This window comes from Arvicola amphibius, chromosome 5 (genome assembly GCF_903992535.2).
Source record: "Arvicola amphibius chromosome 5, mArvAmp1.2, whole genome shotgun sequence".
NCBI lineage: Eukaryota > Metazoa > Chordata > Mammalia > Rodentia > Cricetidae > Arvicola > Arvicola amphibius.
In genome coordinates, this window is record NC_052051.1 from 36346581 (window position 1) to 36358777 (window position 12197).

Below are 12197 nucleotides of genomic sequence, written 5' to 3' on the forward strand. Positions count from 1 at the left end.
GTGTGTGTGTGTGAGAGAGAGAGAGAGAGAGAGAGGTGTGCACTCGTGTACAAGACCAAAAGAGGACATTGTCCTGGAGCTGGAGTTGGGTGGTTGGTTGTGAGCTGCCTGATGTGGGTCCCGAGAACTGAACGGGGTTTCTTTGGAAGAGCGGCAAGTGCTCTTAACCACTGAGTTGTCTCTCTAGTTCTAAGGATAAATTTCCTTAAGGAAACTAGTTTATTTGGAGCCAAACTTTTAAGTAACTGTCTATAGGATTTTTGGAGAATTCTTGAGAATTTTAGATTCTAAATAGTAATTTCCCAAATAGTGGTCGTGGGGCATTTAAAAGATCACTAGAGAGGGACTTCAAGGTTCTTTGTTCCTGGCACCACCTGCATTATCAACTCCATACCAAAGGAACTCCTGAGTTTAGTATTTTTTTTTAAGTTAAAAACCACATCTATCTATCTATTTCTCTATCTCTCATCTCTATCTATCTATCTATCTATCTATCTATCTATCTATCTATCTATCTATCTATCTGTCTATCAATTATCTATCTATCCATGTATCTATCTATCTATCTATCTATCTATCTACTATCTATTTCTCTATCTCTCATCTCTATCTATCTATCTATCTATCTATCTATCTATCTATCTATCTATCTATCTATCTATCTATCTATCATCTATCTATCAATTATCTATCTATCTATCTATCTATCTATCTATCTATCTATCTATCATCTATCTATCTATCTATCTATCTATCTATCTATCTATCTATCTATCTAATCTTGTCTGTCTGTCTGTCCATCTAATGTGTGTGGTGGTGGGGAGGGCCTGTGCCAGAGGACATTTATGGAGATCAGAGAATAACTTGTGGGAGTTGGCTTTCTCTTTTTGTCTTATAGGCCTCTGGAATAGAACTTAGGTTGTTTGGTTTGCTGCAGGTATCTCTAATCTTGGTAGAGGTTCTTGAAAGGGGGTGGGAAGTGACCATGGGAAGGATCTTTGAGGACACATGCTATTCTTAGGAGCTCTGACAGGAAACTTTTTTGAATAAGAATAGCAACTGTATGCTATGGGAGCACATTTTGCTCCTTCAGCCAATAGCCTTTAAGATACCAGCCCACTTGGGCATGGTCTCTTATACGGTTAAAGCAGCTGTAAAAGCAGCTGTAAACATGCGCCCTCTCTCTTGCTTTCGCACCCCCCCCCGCCCCGTTTCCCCTTAAATAAATAACCCTTTTATTATTCATAATTCTGAACTGATGTGGGATTGTTTTGTGACTTACATCATCAAGTGTAGAGTCTAGAATCCCACACAGCCAAGGCCCTGGGACTGCATGTGTGGCTGCTTTTCCAGCTGGGGAGCCACTGGTAGTTTAGCAGTTACTAACACTTTTTTTGTTTGTTTTTTTACTGTAGGTGCAGGTTATCATTCAGAATCCAAAGCCAAGGAATATAAACATGTATGCAAACGAGCTTGTCAGAAGGTATGGCAGCGTGTGTGTAATGCCTGTGGTTCTGCATATGAAACTTCACCTTGAGATTCAGAATTTTACCTTTTATTTCCAGTGAAATTTGGCTGGATCCCAAAGTTGTTTTACTCATATTTATAGGACTTTAGCCCTCAGTTTCTAGTTTGATCAGTGTTTTTAATTCTTTGAATGTTGTTTAGCTTTCTCCTCTCCTTCCCCGGATTAAAGTCTGTGCTTTTGTAGTTATGGGCACATATGACCTTTTAAACATTCCTACACGACGGATTCTATGGAAAGGGGGGGGACTTCCGCTCGAGTAGTTATTCTCTTTTCTTTCTTCCTTTCTTTAAAAAATAATTTTCTGAGAATTTAATATATGTATGTATGTATGTATTTTTTTTTGAGACAGGATCTTATTTTGTAGCTCTGGCTGGCCTGCAATTCACTTGCCTTTGTCTTCCTGTGAATAAATACTTTTCTTGATGGGAAGTTATAAAAAAGAAAAAGAGTGAGAGAAAGAAAGAAAGAAAGAAAAGAAAAGAAAGAAAGAAAGAAAGAAAGAAAACAAACAAGTGCTTTTCTTAGCTGACCCTGGGCCCTGCCTAGCTTGCTCGCCAGCAGGGGCATAGCAGATGCCTGTCTTCCTAGTGCAGTGGAGTCTGCTGTTCTCTTCACTCAGACTTTGTGCACCTTGACTTTTGAAATTTTCTAAACTTTTGAATACTTAATTTGGGGGCAGGAATGAGCTCAGAAAAAAAAATATTGTTTTTATTTAGATCTGTACTATATAGTTTGTAGGCAAACTTTCCATACTTTTTATGCGTATAGAATGTTAATTAGATACTGCCTATCAGGTAAATATGGGTATTTTTTCTTTTATTTATATATTTAATTTCCATTTATAAGAAAGATACTGTATCGGAGTAACGAACTTTTTCTTATTAGTGGCTTAACATAAATTGAGAGTATTTTGTTATAGGGATTTTATATAGTAAATACACACACACACACACACACACACACACACACACATTTACATATCCGGACATGCAAACAAAACACTCATACATACAATACAATAACAAAAAAGTTTAATTAGAAATACATGATTGATTAGTTTTTGGGCTTTTTCTTTGTTAATTAAATTAGAGTTTTAATAATTCATTTAAAAGTTAATTTTTTAATAACATAATTTCTTATTGGTTTTTGTGGATTTCACATCGTGCACCCCAATCCCACTCACTTTCCAGTCCCTCCCTATACTCCCCTCACACCTGCATCATCCCCTCTAAAAGAACCTTCCCCCAAAATCAATTAAAATTAAAACAAACAAAAACCCACCTTGCTCCTCTGTCTTTCCAACCTCTCTTCATTCATCCTAGTGGCATTGGGTGCTTCAGTGTGTCACGCAGTGTACCCTTTTGTCCAGTCAGCTGTACCCACAAAATGTTGATTGCAGTGAGTCATTGGTGTGGTTTAAGGCCTGTGGCACAGCGTTTTCACTAGACCCTCACTGACACTCCTCTCCGTTATCCTGCCGTTGCTCTGAGTCTGGGATCCCACAGCTGTTGTTCTGCAGGGTCACTTCCTTTGCACACCCCAGCAGGTCATGGATGGGGAGATGTGGGTCTGCGCGGTAGCTGAGCTGGTTGGTCTGGGTCACTGGGACCATGCCCTTCATGTGAGAGCCAGAGACAGCTCTCCTAGGCCATCAGAACCAGCTCTTCCACACCCATGGTGAGGGGTGGGATCATCTCTCCTGAGTATGGGGAGCCAGCTTTCCCATGGGTTCAGCTCTTCTGCTGCAGTGACCAGTCAGGGGCAGGGCCAGCTATCTCAAGGCCAGTGAGGGGCGGGAGTGTCTCGCCATAGCCCTCAGATTTCAACATTCATGGTTCCTATGACCTGTGGCAACATGGGCCATGAACATCATCAAAGATCCTGTCTGTAGCAGGACCATGGACTCAGAAATGCACTGTGGTACTGTGGCCTGACATCATCATGACCCCAGTGGCAACAGAGATTACTCAGACCAGTATGGTATTGGCAGCAGCAGGGCTTGCGGACACCAACATGGTCTCAGGTAGCTGTCTAGATCCCGGGCATTGCACAGCCCTCAGTGGTAATAGGAGCTGTGGACATCAACTGAGACCCTGGCTGTTGTAGGATCATGGACCCAGACATGGTCCCCAGAAGCAGCCCAGGGCTGGCTGTCACCATGGCCCCAGGTACCAGCACAGGCCGCTCAGATTGTAAAAATCAGTTTATGTTTTTTCTCCTCTCCCCACCAAATTAGGTGATTTTTTTTAACTCAGTAGAATATATTACAAAAGAGTATTTTCATAGAAGAAGATATTATAGTATCAAGAATGTTTTTGAAAATGAATGTTTCCACCTGTGGATTCTTTTTTAATTATTATACACCTCCCACCCATTTTTGAAGTCTATGCTGGACTAGATTTGTAAATCATGTACTCTTTGTGTCTCAGCCTCCTAGCTGAGATTAAAGGTGTGAGCCACCATAGCTGGTTTATCAAGAGATTTTGTGACTTAGAAACAGTAGTTGTTTTTGATTCACATGGATGGGGAGAATAGAAATCGTAGGAGAGGTAGCTAGGTGTGAGATGAAGTTCTTAACTTATTAATTATCAGGGTATCTTAGCTGAACTAGCTCCTTACATTTCTGTGGCTCTTTTGAATTGCTCTGTGAACAGTGCAGCTCTTTTCCTTACAACTCATTGCACCTTGCAGTTAGTGGCTAATTTTTAGTTGCTGTTTTCATTTGGATAATATCAAGAATGATGATTTTTAAAATTTATTTATTTTTAAAAGATTTATTTATTATGTATACAACATTCTGCCTGCATGTATGTCCACATGCCGGAAGAGGGCGCCAGATCTCATTACAGATGGTTGTGAGCCAACATATGGTTGCTGGGAATTGAACTCAGGACCTCTGGAAGAGCAGCCGGTGCTCTTTACTGAGCCATCTCTCCAGCCCCATCAAGAATGATGATTAGTCTGAGTAATAAACACTGCTTTTCTTAAGTCTGAGAAACATATGCCTTAAAGCAGCTTGTCCAGTGTGCAACCCACAGGTCCCATGCATCCAGGAATGAAACCCAACATAGCCACACCTTCATGTCTCAGTGTCAGCAGGTCACACACCCTGCTCTGCTTTCAAGTGTGGAGTGGAAATGCTGGCTGATTTTTACTAACTCTGAGTGTCTCATACTTTTAAGTCTTTGCAAAGCTTATGATAGGTTTGTGGAGCTGGTTTTACAGTGAATAATTTCTTCTCTTGGTTCCGCAGGCAATTGAGAAGCTGCAGGCCGGTGCTCTTGCAACAGATGCAGTGACTGCAGCTCTGGTGGAGCTTGAGGTATTTCTTTTCTCTTTTCATGTTTTATTTAAAATACATGAATTTTAATTTCCTTATTTTTAAATGGCATGAAGATGCTGAGTTAGCCATATGTCATGTAACCAGTGTTCCCCACCAATATTACCAAAGCAATATAAAGGATTTTGAGACTGAAAGGATGATTTTTAAAAATTATTTTCATTGGTGACTTTTCCTGAGTAAAAAAAAAACAAAAGTTGGTTAATTCCTTCTTCCTCTTGTTTTTGTAGGATTCATGGTTATAAAAGTTATTGGTGATAGTTATTTTCAGTAGGACAGTTTTTGAAGTTCACATCCCCAAAATGAGACATATCTTTAACAACACATGATGTTAGCTCTCTAGCAGTGTCAAAAGTGGAAAGACAAGTTTTATCACAAACGTAGCAGATATAATCCTGAAGCTATATGTGTGTGTTTTGTGAGAGCATTCTTGTTCCTGTGGGGTTTTCAGGACCATTCCAGGTTTATAGTGGGCACTGAGTTGAGTTGCGAAGGCTCTTGGTATCCACAGTGAGCGATTCTCAGTCTCTCTGACTCTGGAGTATTGATGAGTTTGAGGCTTGAGAAGACTGCAGTGTGGCGAGGCTGGGTTTGTTAGTGAGCTGACCAGATCATGGAGATGACTGTCTCACTGGATATGAAGATGCCTTGGGGAGGGAAGTTAAGACTTGGGGATGAGCAGCCATGAGTGTGAAGGAGGAAGTGTGAGGAGAAGTAGATATTCCCAAGCTGACAGTTGTGGGCTTTTACTTAGTCTTTGATATTAGGGAAAGTAGCTCAGGAGTTGACTGAAAGCCCTGGCCATGTTTTCTGTACACTCTCTCTCATTTAACTGCATAGCTGCACTTTGAATTATTGCTTTGTACATTTTAACCAACATTTGTAACATATCATGCTAACACAATCAAGGCAGGTTGGAAGTGTGTGTTTGTGTGTGTGTGGTATGGTTATTAGTTCTGTTGAAGTCTGGCCTCTGAAACATCTGATGTTGGGATTTGTTGGTGCTTGCCTATTGGGACCTAGAGTATCATTCATAGCAGAATGACACTGGGTGTATTAGAGCCTGCCCATAACTCAGTTCTATCTGTAATAGAATGAAAATAATCCCTGCTTACAGAATTATGAGGATTACTACATGTCAATCACTTAGAGTGCTGTATAGATTACAGTAAAGGCTGTTATGATGTGTTCTACAACCATCAATGACTGTTATTTTGTAAAGGTTTTTAGATGTGCTGGATTAAAGACGGTAAGTGACATGAGAAATGAGGTTATTGTATTTACTGATAAATCTTCCTTTACTTAAAACATGTAGTGTGGTCCCTTTGTAGAAGGTGATGTCACAATTATCATTTTGTGGAGTCAGTATAGGTCGGGGGGGGAGGCTTAATGAGTGATGCAGAAATATGCTATTATGGCAGTCATGAACAGATAATTATATAAAATTAGGTTTAAAACACTTTAGAGTAACTTTAATTTTTGTAACTTAAAGCTATATCATATTGAATATTTGTTTCTATTTCTCCCTGCTTTTGTAAATAATTATTTATACTGAAGAAAAAATACCTTTTGGGACCTCATTATGGTGATGCATGCCTGTAATCTAAACATTCCAGAGGCTGAGCGTGTTTGAGGCTAGCCTGGGCTACTTAGTGAGACCTTAACAGCCGCAAACTCACAAGCAACAAAATCCATTCTGGACTAATGAGTTATTCATAAATAGGTGAAATTTATAGTATTTAAAATTTTTTTAAGATGTATTATTTTTATTTTATGTGTATGAGTGTTTTGCCTACATGTAGCTTTCCTTTCTCAGATTCTTGAGTACTGCGATTGTAGATATGAGATGGCTAGTCCTGGGTGTGACCCTGACACACCTGGCAAGAGAGAGCTTCAGCTGACGAATGCTTCCATCAGAAAGGGCTGTGGTGTGTGTTTGAGGCATTTTAATTATTAATTGATGTAGGAGACACAGCCCATTCTGTGTGATGCTAGCACTGAGCAGGTGGGCCTGGGTTGTAGGAGAAAGCAGGCTAAGGCAGCCATAGGGAGCAAGCTAGTGTCCTCTGTAGTCTCTGCTTCAGTTCCCACCTCAGATTTCTGTCCTGGCTTCCCCCAGTGATGGACTGTGACCTGAAGGTTGTAAGACAAAATAAACCCTTTCCTTCCCAAATTTCTTTTTGTTAATTCCACTGGTTGGAGACCACTACCACAATTTAAAGCTAAATTTATAGCAAGTTTTAATTAAATACTGGCCACATGGATGGGCTCTTACCAGGTCCATCTCCAGGTTTCCAGAGAAGATGGCCCTGAATCAAGTTTTGCAGCATCTTAAGTATTTCCCATTAGAGCCAGTTGGGGACAAGCATGCATCTGGACATTTCTTCAGCCTATATCCAGTCAGGTACAGGTGTGAACCTCTTGCCCACATGTGATCCAGCATATTCGGTGCAGATGGGTCAAACAAACTTGTTTATGGAAGTGGAAACATGTTGCTTATTATATCCCATAAACAATAGCATCCAGCATTTGAGGAACTGTTTTTTGGAAGGGGCTTGCTGATCAGAGACATTTTGCTTCATGGATTCCTAAGGCATAGTGATTAAAACTTAAAATGTAACTTTGACTTTCACATTTTTCCATGGTGTTTATCATATCAATAAGGAAGCTAGCTAGGATAAGGTGTCTTATATCTTTTATTGAAGTGTGTGCTCATAGTTTAAATGTCAACTGGGAGGATTTTCCTGTATTTTAAGAATTATGTGGTCATTTCCTTTACTGCTCCCTGCAATCTGTCCACCTTAAGTGTTTGAAATATATCATATTAAACCCAGGATAGAGTTCAGTTGAAGGGCTGGAGAGATGGCTCAGTGGTTAAGGGCATTGTCTGCTCTTCCAAAGGTCCTGAGTTCAATTCCCAGCAACCACATGGTGGCTCACAACCATCTGTAATGGGGTCTGGTGCCCTCTTCTGGCCTGCATGCATACACACAGACAGAATATTGTATACAAAATAAATAAATATTAAAAAAAAGTTCAGTTGAAGCTATTATTGTAATATTGAAACTATTATTGTAACTATTGAAACTATTATTGTTATAGTTTGGATCAATGGAAAGAATAAAAAAATTGGATTATGTTTTCCCTGCTTAGATGAATATGTCATTCTAAGTCCTTTGAGCATTCTGAAATGAGAAAAATCATAGGAACTCTGATTTATATTGTTTTACCTTCAAGAATAACATCCACTGTCAATTAGTCATCCTCTTCACTTAGGTCTCATCCTAGATGTGCCTTTTCCTTTGAATTGAGGAAGATGCGTTTTTTTTTTTTTTTTTGTTGTTGTTGTTGTTATGAGAGGAGATAAGGTCTCTCTATAGTAGTTCAGGCTGTCCTTGACTTTGTAATCCTCCTGCTTCAGACGCCCAAGAATTGGAATCACAGATGTACAGCATCAAGCCTGACTCACTCCAGAGGGTGGGAGGGTTTGTGCACCTGTGTGTTTGTGTGTGTGAATATGTGTGAGTGTTTTGGATTTTCAACACAGGGTTTCTCTGTGTAGCCTTGTCTGTCTTGGAACTTGATTTGTAGACTAGGCTAGCCCCACAGAGATCTGCCTGCCTCTGCCTCTTGAGTGCTGGAATTAAAGGTGTGCCCCACCACACCCGGTTGTGTTTATCTTTTTAAAAATTAAGGTTTTTTAAATTAGAAGTATTAATATTAGTATTTTTATTTGAGACAGGGTCTCTTTGTTAATTCTGGCTATTCTGAACTCACTGTGTAGAGCAGGATGGCCTCAAACTCAGAGATCCTTCTGTGTCAGCCTAAAGTTGTTTTTTTAAAAAGTATTTTTTTCAGATATATTTTTGATATTGTAGTCCAGGCTGGCTTGAATTTGTAATTCTTCAGATTCCACAGCCTTAGTGTTGGTATTATCTTTTTTTTTTAAAATTTATTTTTGTGGTTTTTTTGAGACACAGTCTAGCCCTGGCTGTCCTGGTACCTGCTATGTAGATCAGGCTGGCTTCAAACTCACAGAGGTCTGCCTCTCTCTGGGCCGACTCTTCCCTTCCCAATGATGGGATTAAAGGCTTGTACTACCACACTTGGATAGTTATATACTTTTTGATTAAATAAATTATATAATTTAAATAAATTGCCTGTTGTTTTTTCTTTGCCAGATACTAGAATTGGTATGAATTCCTTGAGCACACTCCTAAACGCAGACTGAAGTAACTGATATGAAATGGTTTTATGATTCTTATTGGCTAAAAAGGGTATTTAGCCTTGTGTTTAAGAAAGAAAATCATTTGTGTTTTCCCAAATAGTGAGTGTATAAATACCAGTATCAACTTTATACAGTAGAGGAGGAAGAGACAGGTGACACAGAAGGGACTTTTCATACACACCTTCCCCTCCTTGGCATACACTCTTACACTCCTTTCTTTTTCTCCTCCTCTTCCTCCTCTTCTTCCTCCTCCTCCTTCTCTTCCTCCTCCTCTTCCTCCTCTTCTTCCTCCTCCTCCTCCTCCTCCTCCTCCTCTTCTTCCTTCTCTTCCTCCTCCTCCTCATTGATGTAAGAAGGGCTGGATTCAGACTTGCTACATAGTTACAGCTGGTTTTTGATCTTGATTTTACTTCCTATTTCCCCAGTACTGCGATTACAGGCATGCGCCATTGTGCTTTGGTTCTTCTTTTAAACCCATTGTAATTGATTGCTTTGGTTAGCACACAAAGAAGCAGGTTTTACTGTGACATTTCTATATTTATTTCAGTGGTTGGGTCTGGACCCGGTGTTTCTAGGTTCTTGGAGTGTTATACAAAGAATTGAAAATAAGGGCTTATAAAGACTTGTAAGAGAAGCAAGATAATTTTATTTGGATTAAAGAGAGGTACTCTATCAAGATTGACAGGGACCACATGAATAAAGATACTCAAGGGCTCTAGGCTACAGCATTGGGTCACTATTTGTGGTGTCAAAGGGGAGTATCTAGTTACTAAGGGGGCATAGTTAGGGTATTTCCTATTTTGCTTGATAGCTTAGATTATTTAATCATTTTTCTGTTGTGTGTGTTCCTCTGTACAATGCATTTGATTTTAGTCCTTTGCCTGCCCAGAAGAATAAGATGACAAAATAGGGTTATTGAGGATAAGATTTGCCTTACTCTCATGCATACCAAACCAACTCAGGCTGCACTGGCCCTTCTATTCTTTATACCTGGTTATGTTGACAGAATATTTAAATAGAAATTGTCTAAATCTGATGGTTAGTAAAGGTTGCTAGATGCATTGTTTGGAGAGAGATGTGTATGTACAGTACTGGCAGGTAGTCGAACAAGACATCTAAAAGCATACAAGAACAGAGGTGTGTGTGTGTGTGCATAACCCATAATCAGATAGGGGTCCCAGCATACTAAACTATATTCTATGCTTGCTTGCCTCTATTATAACCACTCCCGTTTCTTCCTTTATTTGTTTATATATGTGTAACAATAACAATAATGAAAAAGAGACTATGAATTTGAAAAGATGGGTGGACTTGAGGAGTTGGAGGAAAAGGAAAGAGAAATGGTATATCTTAATTAAAAATAAAAATTAAATAAAAAGTAGTGCTAAGACTAACTTAAATTTCGTATTACAAAGATAAATTACACGGGCTCTTTTGTTGAAAGCATTCTGTTTGGCTGGGAATGCTGATCAGTGCTGGAACACATATGTAGTGTGCACAAGGTCCTATGAACCACAGCAAAACCAGAAACTAAGTGGACCAAGTAAGAAAGCCAAGCAACTTAAGAAAATAGCCAAAATATTCGGTTTAAGCTACATGACGCTTTAGTTTCTGCTTAACTTGATTTATCTGTAAAAGCTTCCTAGAGGAAGGAAAGATCTGAAACTGATTTTTTGTCTAAATCAGTGGTTCTCAGCCTATGGGTCACAACCCCATAGGGGGTGTCAAGTGGTCTTTTCACTAGGGTCCCTAAGACCACCAGAAAGCACAGTTACTTACATTACAATTCATCACAATAGCAAAATTACAGTTATGAAGTGGCAATGAAAATAATTATATGGCTGGGGGCTCACTGCAATATGAGGGACTGTATTAAAAGGGTCACAGCATTAGAAAGATTGAGAATCACTGGATTAAGTCCTTTATGGAGAATATATTTGGCACAGTTTCATGCCTTTGAATCTTTGTTCAGTCCAGTGGATTGCTTGCTTATAAACATGAAGTTCTTTATGACTTCCTATCAAGATGGCTGGTATTTTGAGGTAAAGAAGAAAGTAGTTATTTGCATCACTATATTGTGTTACTATATTTAAAACTTTTATACATTTGTGTGTGTCTTTATATCCTCTTGTGCTAGGAACCAATGGCATGCACCTGTAGGAACTTGAGAATTCCATTCACTTTTGAGTAGTCTATTGTTGGGAGATCCCATACCAGGCATCTGTTTGCCTGTAGGAGTTGGCGACACTCCTTTCTTCAGGCATTGTACATTTCTGACTGAAATTGTCTATGTGTCTCAGGTGTTGGAGAAATAAAGTACCTGCAGCCTATTGGTGCTTGAAATGTGTAGATGGTGTGGCTTGTAGTTGTATGGCATACCAGGATGGACGAGCACAGTAAGGACTGACATGTATCAGTGTGTTTGCTTGAGGACTCCTGGGATCAGATGCCAGATGTTTCCTGTCACCTGTTCTGTGCATTACTTCAGTGTCTTATTTTTTAAATTTTTTAAAAATTGACTTTTTAAAATTACGTGTGTGTGTATGTGTGTTGCTGTGTGTGGGTATGTGCATGTGAGGGTAGGTGGCTGGGGCCAGAAGCATCAGAATCCCCTGAGCTGGAGATTGTGGCAGTTAGGACCTACCTGATGTTGGTGCTGTGACCTGAACCCTTCCTCTGGGAGAGCAGCTAGCTTTATTTTTTTTCTTTCCTTTTGATACAGGCTTTCTCTGTGTAGCCTTGGCTGTCCTAGAACTCACTTTGCAGATCAGGCTGACCTTGAGCTCACAGATCTACCTGTCTCTGTCTCCTGAAAGTTGGGAATAAAGGCATGTGTCACCACATCCAGCTTTTCAACTGCTAGCTTTTTTAACTGCTGAGTCTTTCTTTAGCCCTCAGTTGTTGTTTAGTAAAGGCCAAAACAAAACAAACAGAAGGTATTTGATCATTTCCATTAGTTGGGAATGTTAAACATTGTCCAAATAAATCAGTACCTCCATTTTGCAGAGTGTTCCTGTTCTCCTGGTCTCCAGGTGGAGCAGTTCCCTGTCCTTTTCCCTTCCCTTTCCTCTCAGAGCTGCTGGACACATTGCTGATGCAGT

At 39.7% G+C, this 12197-nt stretch overlaps 1 protein-coding gene across 6 annotated transcripts in view; it reads left to right on the forward strand.

Moving 5' to 3' along the window:
• The window catches only part of Tasp1 (taspase 1), a 219069-nt gene that overhangs the window by 14603 nt on the left and 192269 nt on the right, over positions 1–12197 (forward strand). For 5 of the 6 annotated variants that reach the window (XR_005285506.1, XM_038331557.1, XM_038331560.1 and 2 more), the window contains exons 3-4: positions 1416–1483; positions 4782–4850. Coding sequence is in view for 5 of the 6 variants with exons in the window: in XM_038331557.1 (XP_038187485.1) it covers positions 1416–1483; positions 4782–4850 (137 nt within the window). In the remaining variant the exon portion in view is untranslated. The remainder of the gene's footprint in view (positions 1–1415; positions 1484–4781; positions 4851–12197) is intronic. The other variant, XM_038331561.1, reaches the window with a different exon arrangement.